Source organism: Artemia franciscana, chromosome 15 (genome assembly GCF_032884065.1).
Source record: "Artemia franciscana chromosome 15, ASM3288406v1, whole genome shotgun sequence".
Taxonomy (NCBI): domain Eukaryota; kingdom Metazoa; phylum Arthropoda; class Branchiopoda; order Anostraca; family Artemiidae; genus Artemia; species Artemia franciscana.
Window position 1 is genome coordinate 40538216 of NC_088877.1, and position 24101 is coordinate 40562316.

The 24101-nt window shown below is 33.5% G+C and overlaps 1 protein-coding gene across 1 annotated transcript in view; it reads right to left on the bottom strand.

The window, feature by feature from the left end:
* The window catches only part of LOC136036475 (palmitoyltransferase ZDHHC6-like), a 37142-nt gene that overhangs the window by 9560 nt on the left and 3481 nt on the right, over positions 1–24101 (bottom strand). Inside the window, exons 2-5 of the mRNA XM_065718735.1 lie at positions 22631–22812; positions 16287–16371; positions 13825–13988; positions 9754–10011 (exon numbers count right to left, since the gene is read on the bottom strand). Coding sequence (XP_065574807.1) covers positions 9754–10011; positions 13825–13988; positions 16287–16371; positions 22631–22812 — 689 coding nt within the window. The remainder of the gene's footprint in view (positions 1–9753; positions 10012–13824; positions 13989–16286; positions 16372–22630; positions 22813–24101) is intronic.

Sequence of the window (24101 nt, forward strand, 5' to 3'; positions counted from 1 at the left end):
GCCCTCCAATATTTTTGGTCACTTAAAAAGGGCACTAGAACTTTTAATTTTCGTTAGAATGAGCCCTCTCGCAACATTCTAGGACCACTCAGTCGATACGATCACCCCTGGGAAAAAAAAAAACAAAAAAAAAAAAAACAAATAAATAAACACGCATCCGTGAACTGTCTTCTGGCAAAAAATGCGAAATTCCACATTTTTGTAGATAGGAGCTTGGAACTTCTACAATAAGGTTCTCTGATATGCTGAATCTGATGGTTTGATTTTCGTTAAGATTGTATGACTTTTAGGGGGTATTTCCCCCTATTTTCTAAAATGAGGCAAATTTTCCCAGACTCGTAACTTTTGATGGGTATAACTGATCGTGATGAAACTTATATATTTAAAATCAACATTAAAATGCGATTCTTTTGATGTAACTATTGGTATCAAAATTCCATTTTTTAGAGTTTCGGTTACTATTGAGCCGGGTCGCTCCTTACTACAGTTCGTTACCACGAACTGTTTGAAAAAAAAATATGGCTAGCCCTTCGTTTCAAATTCTATTTGCTCTTTTTTGGTACAAACAAAAAAGTTTGATTGAAAACCGAAAACAAACTGGCATTCTCAGACATGCATAGCCAGCAACAAAATTATTACGGTTTCTGTGCAACATTCGGTTTTTCTATTAGTAAAAGCTGTGTGTCTTTGATACCTATAAACTTTATAAATAGGTTTTTTTTTTTTCGTTTATGAGAGACGTTAAAACTGAAAAAGAAAATATAAAACTGTAGCTGTAACAGCTGAAAAGTGAAAACTATAACTTAAAACTGAAGCTATAACAATTGTGTATCTACGATGCCTATAAACTCAATAAGTAGTTTGTTTTCTTCATACATGAGCGACGTTAAAATTGAAAATGAATAGAAATTAGGATAGTTTCCACTACCCCCCCCCCCACTCACCATTTTCTTATGTCAATAGAAGATACTCGTTTACGCTCTGTTGCACTACCATAAACTACAAAACAGTCTGCCTTCAGGGATTCTTTGATCAACACATGTATGTTGAAGACAGCTACAAAACGGGTAAAAAGAATGCACAGAAATGATTTTGATAAAAAAGTGTAGTTATAAGGTTCTGCATTCTATTGGCGAAGAAACACATTGATAAGATAGAAAAAAAAAATAAAAATTCTACACAATAAAGACCTAAAAGGATAAAAAAAAATAACGATTAAAAATCGAATCACAGCCCTATTTCTTTACAGGCCAAGGAGCCTTTTCAAGGATTAGTATTCATTGTATGTTTAACTGAATATGAATTAATCTTATCTAGCTATTAACAAGTCAATGCAGCACGAACAAACCCAAGGAAGCAAGGGGACATTTGTGAGGGCAAGGAAGAGCGTGGGAAACTGACATAGACTCATTAATTCGTTGTGGCCGCCCAACACATATGTCAGATCCACAAAGAATGTTTAACCTGACAAAAGTTGGAGTGAGTTAGATCCGATGTTTATGGCGAGGCTAGATCCTTAAAAAAAAGAAGAGGAGTTGATGTTTTGGAGGTGAATGGAGTTCGTCCGTTCGTTCCACAGAAATCACACCATCAGATTCATCGTATCAGAGAACCCTACTAAAATGGTTTCAGGCTCATATCTGCAAAAATGTGGAGTCAAACGTGTCAGTCGAACGAGCCCAGAAATTCTTTGAAACCAAGAGGTCCATATATATATAAGTCCATATTTTCAAAGAGTTCATTGTTTTACACTTAGATCAGTCAAACGAGTCCATAAGTTCTTGGAATTAAACAAGTCCATATGTCCACATATATAGGTCCATGTTTTCAAACAGTTTATTGTTTTATATAAGGAAAGTCAAACAAGTCCATAAGTTCTTTAAAGTCCATAAGTCTATATGTCCAAATATATAAGTCCATACTTTCAAACAGTTCATTGTTTCATATAAGGACAGTCAAACGAGTCCATAAGTTCTTCAAAGTCCAAATATATAAATCCAAGATCATTGTTTCATATAAGAATAGTCATATATTTCATAAGTTTCATTCTCTGACCAATTAACATTGAAACCAGTTTATATTGTTTGGCTAGTATCAAACAGTTCGTGGTAACGAACTGTGTTTTAAAGTACCAAAACTCTAAAAAATGGAATTTTGATACCAATAGATGCATCAAAAGAATTAGCTTTTATGCTGATTTTAAATATATAAGTTTCATCTGGTTTAATTTTACCCATCAAAAGTTACGAGCCTGAGAAAATTTGCCTTATTTTTGGAAAAAGGAGGAGACACCCCTAAAAGTCATAGAATCTTAACAGAAATCACACCACCAGATTCAGGGTATCAGAGAACCCTAATAAAAAGGTTTCAGGCTCATATCTACAAAAATGTGGAATTTTGTATTTTTTGCCAGAAAAAAAGATCACGGATTTGTGTTTACTTGATGTTTTTTTTTCTTTTTTTCCAGGGGTGATCTTATCAGCCCAGTGGTCCTAGAATATCGCGAGAGGGCTCATTCGAAAAGAAATTAAAAGTTCTAGTTCCCGTTTTAAGTGAACAAAAAAATTGGAGGGCAACTAGGCCCCATCCCACGCCTTTTTTTCCCAAAGACACCGGCTCAAAATTGAGGACTACTTAATCCCCTACAATCCTTGGGGGAAGGGATGCATGTTATGAACTTTTGTCCATTGTTTACATATAGTATTGGTTATTGGGAAGTATCCAGACGTTTTCAGAGGGATTTTCTGGTGTGTATGGTGGGGGAGGGGTCTGGGAGAGGAGATTACACGGGAGGATCTTTCAATGGAGAAATTTTTCACGGGAGAAGAGAATTTATTATGAAGGGGCGTTGGATTTCCCAACATTATTTAAAGAACAATCAGAAATTAAAGTAAAAAAAAAACAGTTTTTTCAACTGAAAGTAAGTAGCAACATTAGAACTTAAAAAGAAAAGAAATTATTACTTATATGACCGGGTTCGTCCCTTCCTCAATACCTAACTCTTTACGCTAAATTATTTTTAGTAATTTCAAAAGAGCTATTTGTTCTTATTAAACGGCCTTGGTGATTCAGGGGTCATTCTTAAAGAATTGGAAATTTTCTTAAAGAATTCGTAAAGAGCGAGGTATTGACGAGGGGGCGAACAGGGTCGAGTTTTGTTAAATAATGGCCAATATAAACAATAATTTGTTTGTGTTATTTTTCGGCCAATCTTAGCATTTAATTTTATCTCAAGCAGCATCATAACTATGATTTTTATGTGATAACAAACCAGAAATATTGTATGTCTCCGGCTTGTGTTTGTTATTAAATATAAAAAACAAGTTTTTTCCAACTGAAAGTAAGGAACAACATCAAAACTTCAAACGAACAGAAATTATTACGTATATGATGGGGTTGCCCCTTCTCAGTACCTCACTGTTTAAGCTAATATTTGGCTTTTTGTCCAGCTTTTTACGAATGACTCCTGACACACAAGGACCGTCCGTTTAATAGCATATAAGGACCGTTTTCTTCCCTTTTTCGGAACACACTTGAGACAAGCTATTCGCATTCTACAGGGAAGGTTGAGTAATTAAGTGTGCCAAGACCAAGTCCAGAACATAACAGAGAAATCTGAGCTGCCAAAGCCGAGTAACTAAAAAATAGCATCTGAAAGAAAAAGCAAATAGCATATAAACTCTGTGTAAAAAAAAAAATTAAAAATAATATGCAAATTTCTTTTGAATTATTCATGTATAGTGAGCCTAAATCACAACCTGCAATAATTAAAACGTTCAGAAATTAAATTTCAAAAAACATGTTTTTATGAACAAAAAAGTAAGGAGCGACATTAAAACTTAAAAGAAACAGAAAATATCCCGTATATGAAAGGGGTTGTCTCCTCCTCAACTCCCCACTCTTTACGATAAGGTTTGACTCTTTCTGACAGCTTTAATTTTTAAAACAATAAAAAACTTTAGCGTAAAGAGCGGGGCGTTGAGGAGGGGAGAGCCCCTTTCATATACGGGGTAAGTTCTCTTCGTTTTAAGTTTTAATGTCGCTCCTTTCTTTCTGTTAAAAAAAACTTGTTTTTTTATTTAATTTCAAAAAGGAGTATTATTTGGATATTTATTTCATTGTGCAAAAAGTGAAATTTTGTACAATACTGTGAACAATTTGCTTTGGATAATTAGATAATATTATAACCACTGCTGTGGATGCCAGAGTACGATGGAATAAACGTTCGCAGGTCTACACGATCCATCGGGCCACCTGCCACGAAGATGATTGCCAATGCCATCTGTGGGCCTGCTCACTGAAAGATAAGATATTTTTTTTCTATTTCCAGTTTTGTCTTCAACCTGCCCTTCAGACAGTTTGATTTAGCCCTAGCTCTTTTCCAAAGATTCCCGTTATGGCCAGTCAGTCCTGCAGATCGTTAAAGATAGCAAAAACCGAAAAAACTTCATTGTTTTCTGCTAGAAAGATCACAAAGAAATAAGGCTCACCGAAAAAAGTTTGTAATCGTATGAAGCTAATATACAGGAAGCGTTGCAAAAGAAAATGGGAAAAGGAGTAAAGCATGCATTTGAAGAAACAAAATATTCTCCCGAAATCTACAAAGCAAATCGTGCCCTGTGCTCAAAATCAGCGAGCCAGCGAGCTCGTCAGCTCAGCCGTCGGAGAGAATGGCTGCTAGCAAGGATGAGATTACAAGAACGAAAAAATAAATGTTGGAAAAAGTTACTGAGAATAGTTTTAGAAAAGTGGGGATTCTTTAAAGCAATCTTACTAGACTATAACTAGTGAAATTTATGCCTCAGACCTTATATTATTAAATAAAAAAAACTATTTTTTTTAGCTGAAAGTAAGGAGCGACATTAAAACTTAAAACGAACAGAAATTACTCCGTGTATAAAATGGGTTGTCTCCTCCGCAATCCCTCGCTCTTTACGCTAAAGCTTTTAATTGTTTAAAAAAGTAGAATTGTGGCAAAGAGTCAAACTTTAGCGTAAAGAGCGAGGGATTGCGGAGGAGACAACCCATTTTATATACGGAGTAATTTCTGTTCGTTTTAAGTTTTAATGTCGCTCCTTACTTTCAGCTAAAAAAAATTAGTTTTTTTTATTTAATTTCTGAACGTTTTTGAATTAATGCATGTTGGTTTTGGCTCTCCCCACATAAATTATTAAAATGAAATTTGTATATTAATTCTTTTTTTGGATAAATGGCTTTCTCTTAGTTTTGATCAGACGATTTTGAGAAATAAGGGGTGGAGAAGGAGGCCTAGTTGCCCTCCAATTTTTCGGTTGCTTAAAAAGGCAACTAGAACTTTTAATTTTTAACGAACATTTTTATTAGTAAAAAATATACGTAACTTATAAATTAGCAACTTACGTAACAAACTTTCATAATCTTATATTTTTATTATGTATACAAGGGGGTTTGTATCCTCGTTAATACCTCGCTCTTTACACTAAATCTAAAGTTTTGTCCCAATTCTTTAAAAATGACCCCTGAATCAGAAAGGCCGTAGAACAAATAGTTGAAATTACTAAAAATACTTTAGCATAAAGAGCGAGGTATTTATCTCCTCCTAAATACCTCGCTCTTTATGCTAAAGTATTTTTAGAACCCCTCATATGCGTAATAATCTCTGTTCGTTTTAAGTTTCAATGCTACTCCTACCTTTCATTTGAAAAAACGTTTTCATGTTTATTTTTCATTGTTTTCTTATAGTAATGCTAGAAAATCATGCGCCCTTTTCCTTGAATTTTTCTTCCCCCATGTCAGATTCCTCCAAGGAAAGATCCTCCAACATAGCCCCCTTCCCTCAGCCCCACCCCCCAAACAAAATAAAATCCCCCTGAAAACGTCTGCACACTTCCCAATAACCATTACTATATGTAAACACTGGTCAAAGTTTGTAACTTGCAGCCCCTCCCCCAGGGATTGTAGGGGAGTAAATCATCCCCAAATGCATAGTTATTATGGTTTTCGACTATGCTCAACAAAATGGCTATCTCAAAATTTTGATCCGTTGACTTTGGGAAAAAATGAGCGTGGGAGGGGGCCTAAATGTCCTCCAATTTTTTTGGTCACTTAAAAAGGGCACTAGAACTTTTCATTTCCGTTAGAATGAGCCCTCTTGCGACATTCTAGGACCACTTGGTCGATACGATGACCCCTGGGAAAAAGAAAAAAAAACAAAAAAAAAACAAATAAACACGCACCCGTGATTTGTCTTCTGGCAAAAAATACAAAATTCCACATTTTTGTAGATAGGAGCTTGAAACTTCTACAGTAGGGTTCTCTGATACGCTGAATCTGATGGTGTGATTTTCGTTAAGATTCTACGACTTTTAGGGGGTGTTTCTCCCTATTTTCTTAAATAAAGCAAATTTTCTCAGGCTCGCATCTTTTGATGGGTAAGACTAAACTTGATGAAACTTAAATATTTAAAATCAGCATTAAAATGCTTTTTTTTTGATGTAGCTATTGATATCAAAATTCAATTTTTTAGAGTTTTGGTTACTATTGAGCCGGGTCGCTCCTTACTACAGTTCGTTACCACGAACTGTTTGATTAACGTTTTACATTATTTAGAATAAGAAGAAACAAACACTTCCAAAGTTGCGAGACTATAATCAGCGAAATCTATGCCTCAGACATTTTAAATAATTTTGGTATTTCTTCTATTATTAATACATTCGTTTTATTTTCCTTTTTAATATCCAGTAAAGATATTTATTAATCAATAATTATCATTATTATATCTTTTTTATTGTCCTTTATTTGTGTTTATTTCAGAGATGATTTGGTTAATTGTATAATTTAGTAATTGTGAACTGGTTGTGTTTCTCAAGCATATTTGTGCTTAGTTTGTAACCGGTCACTAAGCAGGTATGAAATATTCTTAAAAGTTATTAAGCCCTGAGTCCATAAGTTCTAATGTCCATATATATTAAGTCCATAAATCTAAAACAGTTCATTGTTTCATATAAGAGCAGTCAAATCAGTCCAGGTGTTCTTTAAAGTCTCTAAGTCTAAATGTCCATATATACAAACAGGGCAAGCATGAATAAGATGTATATATATATCTATATATATAAAAATAAGTTGTCTGTGTGTGGATATGTGGATCAGGTGACGTCATGTTTGTCCGCATATGACGTCTGAATTATTTCACACTAATACAAAAGAAGAAAAAAACTAAAAAAAGGTAAAAACTACAAAAAAAACTAAAAAGAAAAAAAAACTAAAAAAGCTAAAAAACTAAAAAAAACTAAAAAAAGGTAAAAATCTAATAACTAAAAAAAACTGAAAAAAATAAAAAAAGGCAAAAACTACAAAAAAAAAATAAAAACTAATAAAAAAACTAAAAAAGCTAAAAAACTAAAAAAACTAAAAAAAACTAAAAAAAGGTAAAAAACTAAAAAAAACTAAAAACTAAAAAAGAAAAAAACTAAAAAAAAGGAAAAAACTGAAAAATAAAAGAGAAAAAGAAAACTAAAAAAATATGAATAAATATATATAAAAATAAGTTGTTTGTGGGTTATGTCTGTCTGTCTGTCTGTCGAGTGACGTCGTGTTTGTCCGCATATGACGTCTGAATTATTTCACACTAATACAAAAGAAGAAAAAAAACTAAAAAAGGTAAAAACTACAAAAAAAAAACTAAAAAGAAAAAAAAACTAAAAAAGCTAAAAAACTAAAAAAAAACTAAAAAAAGGTAAAAAACTAAAAACTAAAAAAAACTGAAAAAACTAAAAAAAGGCAAAAACTAAAAAAAAAACTAAAAACTAATAAAAAAACTAAAAAAGCTAAAAAACTAAAAAAAAATACTAAAAAAACTAAAAAAAGGTAAAAAACAAAAAAAAACTAAAAACTAAAAAAGAAAAAACTAAAAAAAAGGAAAAAACTGAAAAATAAGAGAAAAAGAAAACTAAAAAAATATTAATAAATATAAAAAATATAAATATAAATATAATATAAATTAGCAATCAACAAAGCACCGAGACACAAATGACGACCGGGACACAGGGAGTATAAATGACGACCAGGACATAAGTAAAAAAAAAAAAAAACTAAAAACACTAAAAAAATGGTAAAAACTACAAAAAAACTAAAAACTAATAAAAAAACTAAAAAATCTAAAAATCTAAATAAACTAAAAAAGAAAAAAAAGAAAAAAGGAAAAAAATAAAGGAGAAAAACAAAACTAAAAAACGAATGTATATACAGACCGGGACACCGGGATACAAATGACGACCGGGACACAGGGAATATAAATGACGACCGGGACACAGGGACACAACTACAATGGGGACGCCGGGGGGCACAGGGGGATATAAATGACGACCGGGACACCGGGACACAAGGAATATAAATGACGCCCGGGACACTCAAAGAGAAATCACAGACTGGAACACCGGGACACAAATGACGACCGGGACACAGGGAATATAAATGACGACCGGGACACAGGGACATAACTACAAAGGGGACGCCGGGGTGCACAGGGGGATATATAAATGACGATGGCGACTCAGGGAATGGTCGATTAGCAATCACCATCAACAAAGCTCAAGGGCAATCATTAGAATCATGAGGTATAGATCTGAATACGGATTGTTTTCCCATGGACCATTATATGTTGCATGTTCAAGAGTCGGTAAACCTGACAATCTATTTATATGCACAGACAATGGGACAGCAAAGAATGTTGTATATTCGCAAGTTTTACGTAGTTAAAAACATATATATATATATATATATATATATATATATATATATATATATATATATATATATATATATATATATATATATATATATATATATATATCTATATTCACAGGTGGGACATAGGGACACAACTACAATGGCGCGTAACTAATATGGCGCGTAACGACTTACGCGCGCGGGGGGGCTTGGGGGGGGCGCGAAGCGCCCCCACCAACTAGGTGTTGGGGTGGCGCGAAGCGCCACCCCAACAGCTAGTATATATATATATATATATATATATATATATATATATATATATATATATATAAGTTCTAATGTCCATATATATAAGTCCATAAATTTAAAACAGTTCATTGTTTCATATAAGAGCAGTCAAATCAGTCCAGATGTTCTTTAAAGTCTCTAAGTCTAAATGTCCATATATACAAACAGGGCAAGCATGAATAAGATGTATATATATTATATATATATATATATATATATATATATATATATATATATATATATATATATATATATATATATATATATATATATATATATATATAAGTATATATAAGGGGAGAATAGCCCCCCCCCCCAATAATGTGGAGAAAAAAATTATAATATATTCCATTCCCCTTGACTATCCAGATATGGACCCCTCTTGTCCTCCACCAAATAAAAATGCTGGAGATTCGCCCCAATTTCAAAAGTTCATATTTTCAAACAGTTCATTGTTTTATAGAAGGTCAGTCAAACGAGTCCAAAAGTTCTTTGAAGTTCATAAGACCATATGAACACATATATAAGTCCATATTTTACAACAGTTAATTGTTTATATAAGGACAGTGAAAGGAGCTGATAAGTTAATCACTCATAGTATTTGGCTTACAAGGATAAATAAATTGTAATAAAACTAGTAATCAATAGATAAAAGGTTCAATAATTATTAGACAAGTATCATTAGTTATTGGAAGAAATATAGCGAACATATTTTGCGGAACATACTAGAATAGAAAAATTGGAACAAGAAGGAAAAACCTGATTCCAGTTTGCCATTCTTCCCAGATCATAGGGATAAACGAAAGCATCCTGAGATTCTTTTCTTCTGGCCACAGCCTTCTCTAGTATCCAATCTTCAATCCCAGTTCTGTTTCTTAATATTGCCCTCAACTGAAGAAATAAAAGGATTCCAACTGCAATAACGACGCCTATAGCTAAACCAATATTGATGACTATCCAAAATATATGCCACGTTCCAATGTAGCCACGAGATGACGGATAGTGATACTGCCACGGCTGTATTAAGAAAAAAAGAAGTAAGATTTAGTCTGAAGGAATTAATCGAGATGTAAGTGAAATAATGTAAAGAAAATTAGGTACAGATACTAATCAATGAATACTTATGCTAATCTAAAATACAAATAAAGGAGTAGATAATTATTAAATATTAGTAACTGTAATGGGAAAATAAAGAAACTATAACAAAGAAATTGTCAGCTTGACCTACAAGCTAGAAATGACCAGTTTTATTCCAAAATTAGCAGGATATCTATTTTGGCAATGGATATTCTCCTATTTTCCAAAGTGTGTTATTGACATCTTCGTCAAAATAGTTGACAATTTCTACCACAGCCTCGTACAAGTGCCGACGTAGTTTATAGCCATCATAGATTGTTTTTAGAGAACTAGAATGTTTTCTTTATTTAAGAATGCTAGGGTCGTTGAACAAAATAATAATAATAATAAATATTTATCTAATAAGCATAATGTATATCATAATACAATATAATAAATATAGTATAAAAATTAAAAATACAAGAATATATAAAAGAATTGTAAATAATTAAACTCATGTAGTCCATAGAAGCAAATTTAAAATTTTATACTGCCCCTTGTTTGTCTGCCAGTGCTAATCTATCTGTGATGATAATTCAAGTCAGGTTTTGTCATAAATTACATAAAACAAGCAACACATGTGAGAGGATGGGCTAGTCACAACATTTTTTTCTCGTATTCCAGGGGAGGGACTATGCTCAGATCTTGTACTCCAGGGGGGGGCTATGTCAGTTAATTGCCAGTTTTACCTGAACGTCAGTCCATGAATAATATTAATGTAAAATATTCTATTTGGTTCCGAATACCAAAAGAACGTTTACATTTTGTATATTATTTTTTGTTTTGTTTTACAGGAAGGTTCAATTACAGATTTCAATCAAAATCAATCCCTTACAGTGACGAAAAGTCTCACACTTTGCTCCAAGTTACAAGAACTCGCTTACATTTTGCATATTTTATGAATTAGAAAGAGGGGACTTATTAGAGGACTAGAGAAAGAGGACTAGGAAAGAGGAAGAAGGGCACCACCCCGTGCATTACCATTTTATTGCCATTACCATTCTCCGATCCATTTGAATCAAATACAAATGCACGAAAAATGCTACATTTACTTCCAAATATCAAAAGAAGTCAATATTGTGCACTTCTTGGCATTACAAAGAGGGACGGGGCGGGGGGGGGGGAGAAGATAGAAGTCGGACATCCGTTAAATTGCTATGTTTAATTAGGAGACAAACAGTAAATATTACTGAAAAAAGGTGTCATATTTGCTCCGATTGCCGAAAGAAGGTCTTTCTTTGGTACATTTTCGCATTCTAGGAAAAAAAGATGGACAATGCCCAGCTCGTTACCAGTTTTAATCAAATGTCAAGCTATAAACAATATTTAAAAAAAATAATGGTTTTCTCCGAATATACAAAAGAAAGCATTTTTGATATTACCGAAAGAGGCGAGGCGGAGGGATAGGATTCCTGTACCAGGCCTAATTACAGCATTTATTAAAAAACCAAAAACAATATTAAGAAAAATTATATATTTTCTTCTGATCACGAAAAGAAAATTTTGCATTTTGTATATTTTTATTTTTTTACATTTTATGTATTTTGTATATTATATATTTCGTATATATTTGTATTTTACAGGATGGGGATAGAAGCAATGACCAGTTCAATTGCTGTTTTTAATCAAACATCATTCCATGAATACTACTGGTGAGAGTTTAATTTTTTAATCCGAATATCAAACGAAAGTCTACTCTTTGCATATTTTGATATTCCAGGAAGGGGGGGGGAGTTCGGTACCCGGTTCAATTCAGGTGCTTAACTAAAAGTCAATTTATTTACAATATTGAAGAAAAGTGTCATGTTGTTCCGAAAACCACAAAAACTATTGCATTTTGCATATTTTTGCGTTCCTCGAAAGACAGAAGCTCAATGCCCAGAACATGTTTCAGTTTCAATCAAACAGGACTCAAGTTCAACCAGTCCTGGTTGAACTTCGTTGAAGTAAGGATGCTAGGGCTGTTTTTTAAAAAAGTTTTAAAAGCATTATTTAGTTTTAATTCTCACAATTTAATGTAGGTTTATTTATATATACATATTTTCTCTCTTGTTCTCGTATTGTGCTGAAGACGGCCCTTGGACATAGGGCCGAAATATTCACAGAACTGATTTCCACTGTCTTGAAAAGATTTTCCCTATTGTTACTACTTTGTATTTGTTTGTTAGCTAGGTTACTTTGCAAAGTGTCCCAATTATATAAAAAAGTACATTGACATGCTGATCTGGCCTTTGGGCAAAAATTTTTTTATACCTTCATAAAAAAAAACAAAGAAATGAATATAAAGACGACAAATGGGTCTATGGCCAGTAAAGGAAAACGGAGAAAAACAATAAAATCAAGCGAATATTTCGCCCATTTAAAATAAGGCGTCTTTAGCGTAGAAAAAAGAAAAAACAGAAACTAAAACTAAAAAAATATATATATGAATAAAATAGGCTAACATAAAATATATAATATACAATGACTCACGATTATGATTGGCAGCAAACTTCATAAGACCACAAAAGCAACTGTCAAAACAGTAAAAAAGTAAGTAGAGTTTCTTTTGTGGTTAAATGAAGGTACCTGCCAATTGTAAATCTGGATAATTGTAAATTATATATATTATGCTAATCTATTTTAGTCATCCATATTTTTTAGTTTTAGTTTCTAGTTTTTCTTTTTTTTACGCAAAAGACGCCTTGTTGTATAGTGGCGAATTACTCGTTTGATTTTTTAGTTTTTCTTTGGATCTTTTATATACCTTCATCCAAATGTAAAGAAAAAGAAAAACAGATGTTACAACTGAAATTTTATTTATTTTCGATATTTAACTATAGTTTATTGTAATTGTAATTTAATAAACAGTTGCAATGATATCTTGATCATTACTAAAAATTAGCTATTATAATAACTTTTTATTTCAATGTGAACAAAATTTCATTATAATGTTAATACGGTATTACTACAAATACTACTACTATCGACTCACCGCAGCACCAAGCCGCCTGAGGCCAACACAGCTACGCACACTCCTCCTCCATCCCAATCTATTCAAACCCTCCCTCTCTACACCCTCCCAGAAAGTTCAGTATTATTAATACCGTATTATGATGTAATAATTATTGCGATAATGAGCTAGACAATAATCAGCTATATGTAGTATCTCAATGCATAACTTGGTTGATTTTTTACAACAAGATAGCGAGGGCCAGGTAGCTCCAAACCCCCACTATCTAGGCAAAGCCTAGTTAAAAAAAAAAACTAGTTAAAAAAAAGAGTACATAGATATACTTATGTGGCCTTTTGGCAAATATGTTTTTTTTCCTTCTGTCAATTGTAAGGAAAAAATAAAATAGAGGATAAGAAATACAAATAGATTTTTACTCAGGTTTTAATAATTAATCTTGATTTTGCTAGGTAGATCTATATGGCTGTACATTGAAAATGTGACGGAAATGAATGTTACATTTCAATTCAGGCTGGAATTCTGATTCTAAGGGTATGTCTATTAATTAGGTATCTCAACTATCTGTGATTAAAAAAAATTACCATAAATTTTTGTAGAGATACACTGTTTCGTAAAACCAGAGGTTAACATTAGTTCCTTCCAAAGAAGGAGAGAATGTCAACCGATACTGGGTAAAGCTATAATTCGCTTCCCCCCCTTAATAAATATTTTCCAGAACATCTCAACGAAAAACAGAAGCAGGGTCTCTCATTTTGACTCACCTGAAACAAGATCATCATTAAATATGAGAGCAATATAATAGTTGCATGAGAACAGCCAATCACTGCGAAGGCTAAAAACGCTGTAAAATGTCCGTGATTATAATGCCCAACGCAATTGTTTATCCAAGGGCAATGATGATCCATCTTTAAAACACATTTTCCGCCTATAAAAAAAAATAAATAGACTAGATTCTTAAAAATTGTACTAAATGTCCAATCCATTGTATGACATTCCCGACAATTCACCCCTTTCTCTGCAAAGAGTCTTACTGAAAAAAGTAAAAACAGAAAAATACAACAAAAGGGAAAAAAATGAAGAAACGTTTAAATTCTTTTCGAAAAGAGAAAATTTGTTATACTATGCGAAAAGAATTTCAGAAGGTTGAACAACAGACCAAATTAAGTCATGAGAAAGTTGATCCGAATATTCTCTAGCCCATATTCCTTTTCTGTACACCATGAGCACCACCTGAAAATCTTCTGGGGGAAATTCTACCAGGATTCAAGTCTCTCCACGACTTAAGTGGAAAAATTTCTTATCTCCCTGTTTTGACATGTTTTTTAACGTCTTATTTTTTCTCAGAGAGGGGGGGTACTCCCTCTGGCCGCATACATGCCTCTAAACCCAGTTTTTGCGAACTAAGAGGACTTTTATGGCAGGTGAATGAATCTTACACGAACGTATCTGAAGCCCAAATAAGAGTCCGGGAGGGTATTTTCAGGTTACAACCCTTACTCCTTTGCTACATATGTCAAATTACTATAGGGTTTGGATTAGAAAGTCTGAAAGGTTAGAGGACAGATTAAAAATTATTCGTTATTTCAAATTTGTGAACCAAAGCATAGAAATTAGGCATCAGTTTAAAGATATAAACTTATTTTACAAATCTTTTTTTTTTGATTTACCAAATGACTTGAAAAATCCCTTTCTATATTAGAAAAGTGCCCAAGCACGTAGGTTAGAAAGTACCCCTAATATTAGAAATGTGAACCAATGGGTGAAAATTAGGCATAAAATACGACATGCACGTGTTTTTACAAGTCTTTTTCTAGAATTATAAAGTGACTATAGAATTTAGATTAAAAAGTTCCCATGACCATTCAAAGGGGGAAGGGGTGCTGGGACAAGCTGCCCCGGATAACTTGGCTGGGGGGACACCATAGCTGGAGGAACGCCACATCCGGGCCTTTTTTTATTTATATTTGAGTCAGAAGGGAGTGTCGTAATTAATTTTATCCCGGTTGCCATCAATCATAGATGGCCCTAATTGTGCCTGAGCGCATGGGTTAGGAAACATCCCGAAGTTTTTAAATGTGAACAAATGGATGACAATTAGGCATTTATTCCAAGACACACACGAGTTTCTAGGTTTTTCTTGAATAGTCAAGCAACTATAGAGCTTTTAGTGACTTTGCCTATAAATTATTTTATATTATTTTATTTTATTTTTATAATAATTTATTTTGCATATAAATTATTAAATAAAATTATATTAATGTTAATGTATTAATGTTAATGTATATTAATAGTAAAATTATATTAAATGTTTAATGAAAAAGCTAGATTTAATTCACTATGGCAATACGTAGCCTACAGTAGCTTACACGGATCAGTCAGTGAAAATGAGATATGATTGCTCGAACTGTTTAAGCGAACTTTAACACAGCCATATTCAATTTGAAAAAGTGGGAAAAATTTAGGACAAAAATTAGGAAAAACTGGGAAGAAAAAGAAAAGAGGGTTAAAATCAGTTAAAAATGTCTGTTATAAGACAGCTTAAGAATATTTTTGAAGATATAGTTGTAATTAGGAATTGAATTGTGGCGGACAATAAGCAAATTTAATTAATTATTTATGATTATTATTTATTGTTTCAACGTGACAACAGCGAAGAAAAATTTATACTACTCGAAAAAATATACATTTTTCCAACAACTAAAAGGAATTTTTTTGACTTTCCAGGCATGAATAGACTTAAGATGGGTCCAACGCAAAAAATGTCAAAGTTCTGATGTCCTTGGTATTTGACGTTTGAGGGAAAACCATGAATTGCACAGAGCTAAGGAATTTTTTTTTTCCCATTTCGAACAAATCTTACCACCGACCCGGTATACATCTGTAAGAAACTTGTAAAACAAGTTCAATGACACCAAATCTGAATTTTCACCCCGAGATAGAGAGAATGTAGGTGTTTCGCTATGTGGTCAAAACTTCAGAAATGTACGTAGCGTTATTCCATTCCAGCCGATTCTTATTTTCTTAGGGTGTTGACATCTTTGCTGAAAAGACCGATAAAAATAAAATAATAAAATAAATAAAATATAATAAAATAATAAAAATATAATATAAAATATAATATAATATAAACTATAATATAATATAAAATATAATATAAAATATATATAAAAATTAAATATAAAATAAAATATAATAAAATAATAAAATAAAGCGATCTACTTACACTTACTACAATGATGAGATCTAGGTGCTTTATACGCCTTACATATGCTACAAAACTGAAGAAAAGAGATGTCGTTTTGAGAAACCTAAAATAAAACGTAGAAATATTTTTCATGTAATTAAATTTTGACACTGAAAAGCAAAGAGTCAGGGTAATTTACTAGAATGGGAACTGGCGCTAGTGTCGACAAAAAACCTTCATCACCATGTAACTGGTTGGCGACACTCGACATTTGTTGAATGTAATCATAGGCAGCGTTCAGCGTAATCATTATCACCTCTAATACTTAAAACCAGATAAACAATTGTTTAATTGAACAATTTTTGCCAAACATTTTAGTGCCCACTTCAGTAAATTACCGCAAATCGCTTGTTTGGGTTAAATATCATTTTCATCGAAAACTAATTTAGCCGCAGTCTGATGGGATACACATGTATCCCGAATGTCGTCACATCCGAGATGCAATTATTTACCCAAACAAATAAGTTCTTTTTGAGAAATACATTTACTTTCCGATTGGCTGAAAACATGTTATAGAGTGTGCTTGAGTGTTTCTGGTTTATAAGAACAAAACAGGTTTAACAACTGTAACTCCTATGAAAGAGCTACAGGGCATTCAAAAAAGGAAATATTTTCAGAGAAATTTATATTCCAATTTCTCATGTCTTAAAAAAGTGACATTTTGTTTAATAGTTATTTCTCCGTTTGGCTAAAAAAAGAAAGGTTTTCTACATCTATTTTTGGCAAAAATATTTTTTACAATGTGTTTTGGCAGATTATGATTTAAATACATCAGACCTCTTATTCGTCAGTCCTTTTTCAAAACGTATTATTTCAATCGCCGTAAAATAAGTTAAAAACTGAAAATCGTTTCTATTTTTTTAAGTAAAGTGTTTTTTTTACAAGTACTGTATTCTATTTTAACTTTGTGTTGTTTAGATTATTATTAAACTGAGAAAAGATAAACTAGTTTGCTTCATAGGCAGTGTTTCATAGGCAGCGCAATAGTAGATAGCGATGTGCGCAGATAGTAGATAATATTAGATAACAGAAGAGATAGTAAAGATAGTAGAGAGTAGAGAGCGGTGCCTAAGTAGAGAGCGATGTGGGCACAATGTACTTAACTTGTTTTTAGATCAGGGCACTTCGTATAAAAGGAATTGTCACAGATACTCCGAAAAGGGCTAACTCGATTGGAAATTGAAGGAGCTAGTGCCATTTTTAACGTTCGGAATTGATTAGAGGGAAACCATTCCCCCACGCCCATAATTTCCCCATACACAGCTAATTAAAAAGTTATAGTCTGGGGCATATAACGTCTTTTTTATAGAAAGGGTGGTCGTATTAACTTCGAAGGGGGCTTATTGGATTGGAAATCAGAAGCTCTAGTGCCCTCTTTAAGAGTCAATGTAATCGAAGGGCAGCTACCCCCACCCAGACACAGCACATTTTCCCCAAATACATCTCATAAAAAATTTGAGATAGCCATTAGTTCAAAAAATAGTCCAAAAATCCCATAACAAGGCTTTTGAGGTTGACACAACCCCCCAAAGTCTTGAGGCAAGAGTAGTAAGTTATAGCTAGGGGGCATATAGTTTTATGGAAAGGAGTGGTCGCGTGATCCTTAGAGGAGGCTCATTTGATTGGAAATGTATAGTACTAGTTCCCTTTTAAAAGTCAAAAGTGATGGAGGGCAACCAGCCAAATTTGCTTCATATGTCCAAAAAGAAAAAGCGAAACAAAGAAACAAATAATATAGTAAGAGAAAAGTAAAAGAAACATTCAACAAGCATAGAAAATGGTCAATAGAAACTTAACGTCAAAAAAATTTTGAAGTCCAAGAACTAAAATGAACTTTATGCGACAAATGGCAGAACAGAAATAGAAAGGGTTAAAAGAAATGTTAAACGATTTAACAGGCTAAAAGACAAAAAAAAAAAAATACCGAATTCGCTTTCTAAGTCAAATACTGTAAAAAAAAATAAATTAAAACCAATGTCAAATTAACTGTCAAAATAAAGCATTTACAAGAAAAGAAAGGGTTGTGCAAAAGACTAGGCTAAAAATGAAATAGAGCATTAATAAACATCACAAATGGGAAAAATAAAAGTGACAAAAGATAAGAAAAAAAGTGGGCATGATTATTGCGATCCTACATCATCAAATAAAATAAGGGACGGGGAAGTTAATTTGGATTCAGTAAACATATCAGGAATTATTTAGCTGATCCAGAATAAACGGGATAATACTTTTCCAGAAACTCTCAGTAACGGCATGGATCAGAGAATATGTCGGAACTGTCAAGTAGGCTAAGAGGGGAGTCGGGGTCTAATGGGGTCGTGAAAATCGGGAAAGGTTTCCTCAGTACAAGGATTAGCAATTGCGGATTTAGCAAAATGCAAACAATTTTTTTTCCTTCCTTTCTTTTAACTTGGTAATGCGTGCAGATATAAGGAGTATGTAATTTTCACTCTATGTAGATGATCCTGAGTGAACGCTTTTGGACCGACTCAATTTTGTCACAAGTTCACTTGAAAGATGCTAATGCCAGACCGGATATGCATATTCCAATAGCAGCCTGAGAAGTATTAAGTAAACACGGAGGGAATCCATATTAGGGCAATTCTATTTATCTAAAGGTTTCAACATAGATATGAAATATTTGCTTGTTTAACAATATTTGAAACATGAACGTCCCACTTAAGATTGTTGGAATTTGTGACACCATAGAGTTTAACATGTTTCACTAGCATTTCGGGTCGGATAGGGTTAAGGAAAGCGGGAGTTTCAAGAAATTTATCGTCATTATATTTGATCTAGTGGAATTTACTTTCACATTTAGTTTCTTAGCTTCATATGAAACATTGATTAGGATTTCAAGAGAGTCACTTTTAATATTTCTATGACGTAGTTCAAAAATCGACCATGTCATCTACATATTTCCTCCTTTGGGGGAATTCCGTACCATTTTCGTTAATCATAACTAGAACTTTAAGTCAGTCACAGATGAAACCTTCGTAAATATTGAAAAAAAAACTAGAATGATGGGGTGTACATTGAGCAATAGGGTGTATGTTGACGAAAGCTAGATTAGAAGATTTTTTTGGGACAGGAGTTATAAAACCATGTAAAACCTTGTTCAACTAGGGAACTTACAAAAAAATTACTTTACTGAAAAAAAAAATGACCTTGCATTGTCACTTTAATATAAACATACTGAAATTTATTCCTTGAAGTTTTGATAATTTTTTTGTTAAAGTAAAAAGTGAAAACATTTAAAATTTATTTGTTTTCAATAAAATGCGAATTATCTTCTGGTCTTGAGAAGGCATGGGGGTTGTCGATCCTACTCATGCTAATTTTTGCTCACTTCTTTGAATAGCTTGTGAAGAGCCTTTGCCTTGTGTTGTCTTTTATGATTTTAATTGCGATCTGTCAATGATTGATCCATATCCTTGAGTTTGTGCTACTTTACCTTTGGAGATTTTTGGGGATGATCCGACAGTAACAAAATAAACTCTGATTTTATATACGTTCCATCATCATTTTCAACTTCAAATATTGACCATGTTATAGCATTGCATTCGCTATATCTTGCTCCTGTTTGTGTCCTATTTGATTATCAGCTTTCTGATCATTTGTCTCTTGCAACTTCTCTCTCCCTGGTTTCAATTTCTCATGGATCTCCTCCCTTTCCGCTTGCTCTTTCGCCTGTGACTTTTAAGATTTGGAAAAACATTAATACTAACCTTTACATTCAAGTATCTTAAATATTTAAGGTAAAATTCGTCCGACATTTCTGTCGCTGATGAATAAGCCTTCTATTTCAATTTTTGAATAGCGCCTCTTCTTAGATATTTTCTACATAAAAACTTGTCATATTCTCTTGTGTGCAGAATAGGCTGCAGTGCCTAACCCCTGGTTCCCACTGCTGCGTCAATCCCGACACGAATTTTTTTTTCTGGCGGAACAGACGTGCGACAGAATCGGATGGAGGTTCACAAAGAAACGCAGACTTTCGTGTTGCTGCAACAAACTTTAGAACATCCAAAATTAGCTTTTCAATCAGCTCCAAGACTTTGGTTATGATTTATTTATTTTTTTAAATCAAAACAACGCATGTGATTTGTCGTATGAGTTGAAATTATTCAACGCATCCGACATTGCAGCAAAACGGACGGTTTTGCGTCGTTTATCGAACGATTTGTGTCATTTGTCGCATGTCACAGGATTTAGTGCAAAATCGCAGCAGTTCCAAATGGTTCCAAAATCGTCTGATAACCTAACACGCGTTAAAAGCTTGTGCTTTTTCAAAATTTTGACTGAGCTTGTGGGATCAATGTGGCTGCCTTCGTAGCAGCGCCGTTAATTCTGTTCGCTTACATGCTAAAAGAAAGTTTGCTCAGGAAGTAGCAAGGTATCTAAGGAATCTCATTTCAAAATTTTTATCTAAGGTTAGTATGGATAGACGTTTTCTCTGGAAGGTACTTCATAACCTGACTGTTCCCCATCAGTTTCTCTTTCTGATGAACTTGATTCTGGATGGTACAACTATTATACATCTGAGTTCTCATCAAATCCCTTGCTTCAGTCAAAATTTGAGTCTGATCTTGAAGAGTTGTTAAAAGTTGTTAAGCCTCAGTGTCCATTTGACCATATTGTGGTTATAGCACTTTTAGTTGAATAAGCAATCAAGAGGTTGAAGTAAGAATGGTCTTCCGTTATTGATGGGGTTTGCAGTTTCCGTATCAAACACTGTGGCACCTTCCTCGTGCAGTTTCAATCCTAGGGGAGATAGGGTCAGGAAAAGGTTTACATTTTTCCAAAAAACAGTGCGCTTTCAACCAATCTTAGAGACAAGGAACGTCAAAATCCATTTCATATTTCTGGTCTTCAGCTGCTCAACCCTAAATAATCTGACAACGCGACAAAAAAAGATTGCAATTCACGCATGACTGTCGATTTACACGATAATTGAAGAACCAGTTGAAAAGTCATAAATTTACACACAAATTGCAGAGCAAGGAAGGGAGGCTTCAAACTCAAAGGAGTTTAACTTAATAAGTTTTATTTTTAAGTAAATTATAGAGACAGAAATAAAAGCTACAGGAAACTGTCTATAAGAAAAAAATGTCAATAAAGGTAAATTTGATGATTCAGATTGAGTCATTTGCTTGGGCACTTGAAGGCAAAAACTGCTTATTTATTCTAAAGAAAGTGTCAAAGGTGACAAATCTTTAGGGTTGTGACCTCCCTGTATCTCCCTGAAGGTAGATTATTGTAAATATCTCAACCTCCCTCAATTATTCTGTTGACAGATAGGTAGACTTCTTGGAAAAATTTCCTCCACCCTCAAATTAACACTATTTGATGAAGTTCTATAAGAGTTTGACAGAATTGCTCAGAGTTAAAAATCAGAAAGTCTATGATAAAAAGGTATTCTCGGAGGTTTGTTTTGAAAGAATGAAAATTTTACTCAAACAGACATTTAATTCATACTTCTATGAGAATAGGGTATAGTTACTGAGAGCTAAATTCAAAATGTATCCATGATTACCTGTACTGGATAATTTAATCGGTTTCATTCGTACTTCAATGAGCAGAACTACTCAGAGTGGTCCAAATTTTAGGGAATTCATTAAGGCATATGGAGGTCTCATCCATATTTTCATTGGCGTTGGGAAAAATTACTCTGAGTTGAAATCAAAAGGCGTCCGTCATTAAGTGTACTGGGTAATTTTAGATTTTTTTTTTGGGGGGGGGGGGGAATAGGATGTCTTATTCTTCTTTTCATGTTAGTTGGGCGAAATTACTCAAGAGTTAACACTAGAATGCATCCATGACTAGGCTATCTATGCTGGCAAATTTTAGATATTTCATAACATGCTACTTGTAATAGGGGGGGGGGGGGAGGGGGAGATGGCTCTAGACCAAACCTCAGGATTTTAAAAAAGTTTCATAATTGTTATGTAATTTGGCCATTTTTTTTACTTTTTAACTAATGCTGGGTATTCCCTTTTTATGATTATAATAATGAAATAGATAGAATATTTGCTTCAACAAGTGTTCTTGCCTGATTGTTTATAGTCATGTGGACATTATTCCATTTTTTCAGACATCCAAAACAAGTGTGGGGTACTGGTTTAGTATTTTCTTCAATAAAAACTTGTCACAAAATGTGTTGCCAAAAAAATTTGACAATTCTAGACAACTAGCATTCTCAAATTGAAAAAAAAGGATGGGGTAGGGAGTAAGCAGGGGAGAATAACAGGCTCCTTTCTTCTATATACACATTATTACAATTTTCGTAACCGTTGAAATTCATAGAGAAATCTAAAGCTTACTGGTTTCCAATGTAGAGGAACATAACCAGGTCCAAGGGCTAATGAAGCCAAAAAATGGTACAATGTTAATGAACTGCTTATTACAAAGAGGACTAAGTTTAGAATGGCAGGTAGAGTTCCATCAAAAGGCCACCATTTTTCGTTGTATCTAAGGGTTGTGAAAGTGATAGACTTAATTATGCCTGAAAAGGAATAAAACAAAGTTATTTATATTAATAGCTTCACAGAGGCATTTCACAAAATAAAGATATTCATTGAGTTAACTTAATGAACAATAAAAGGAGCCCTATCACCAATGCAGAGCCTGGGGTGAGTGGGTGATCCCCTTACAAAACTATCCACTGAAATACATGAATATTTTTTTCTGCTGGGGAATTTATAGAAACAAGGGAAAAAATCATCGGCATCAATCCATAGAAATGTATGAGCAGGGGTCCCAAGTTTTATTCTTTAAAATGCAAGGCAAGGGGCTATTTTGTAGGTTTTCAATGAAATTTTCAATGAAAATACCAAAAAGGCAGTCTTCAATGAAAATACCACAAGAAGGTATTTTGAAGACCAGGGAGGAGACAGTCCCCTTTGATGCGCCTCTTTCTTCCCCCAACTAAATAATATACATGCAGAAATCCTTTAAAAAGGATTATTCTAATGAAAAAAAGTGCTAATATTAGGAAAGGAATGTCTAATCCAAATGTATGATTTCTTCAATTTTTCTCCTTTATTAACAAAATCACATTATATTACCTCAGATCAATTTTTGCATAGGGGTGTGTGTTGAATTTCCATTTTTTACACTTTTCTCTGACACTTAGCAAGGAGTGTAAACGCCTTGGGATTGAACTTGTATGCCTTCTGCTGAATGCCACATTTGTCATGCAGCCTCTAGAAATAGCAGTATTCAAATCTTTGAAGACATCATGGACCAAGTTTAATTGAAAACAAGAGCTAAGAGCTCATATGGCACTTGTGACGAGGCAAGAAGAGATAAGACTCACATGGCATGAGCTCTAGCAAAATTCTAAGAATAAATAGATTGATTTGAAAAGAAAATCAGAGGCTTAATACCTGTCAGGATTTAAAATAAGAGCTCTGAAACACAAGGTCCTTTTAAATATCAAAATTCACTACAATCTGACCACCCATTTATATATTGACAATATCTCATTTTTTCTAATTTTTCCTCTCTCTCCTACCCCCCAAATATTCGAATCAGGGAAAACGACTTTATCAAGTCAATTTGTGCAGCTCCCTGACACACCTACCAATTTTCATTGTCCTAGCACGTCCAGAAGCAACAAACTCGCCAAAGCACTTGACCCCCCTAACTCCCCCAAAGAGAGCAGACCCAGTCTGGTAACGTCAAGCATGTATCTATGACATTTGCTTATTCTACCCACCAAGTTTCATCCTGATCCACTCTCAGTGGTTTCCAGGATTTCCAGTCCCCCCCCCAATGTAACCAGATCCGGTC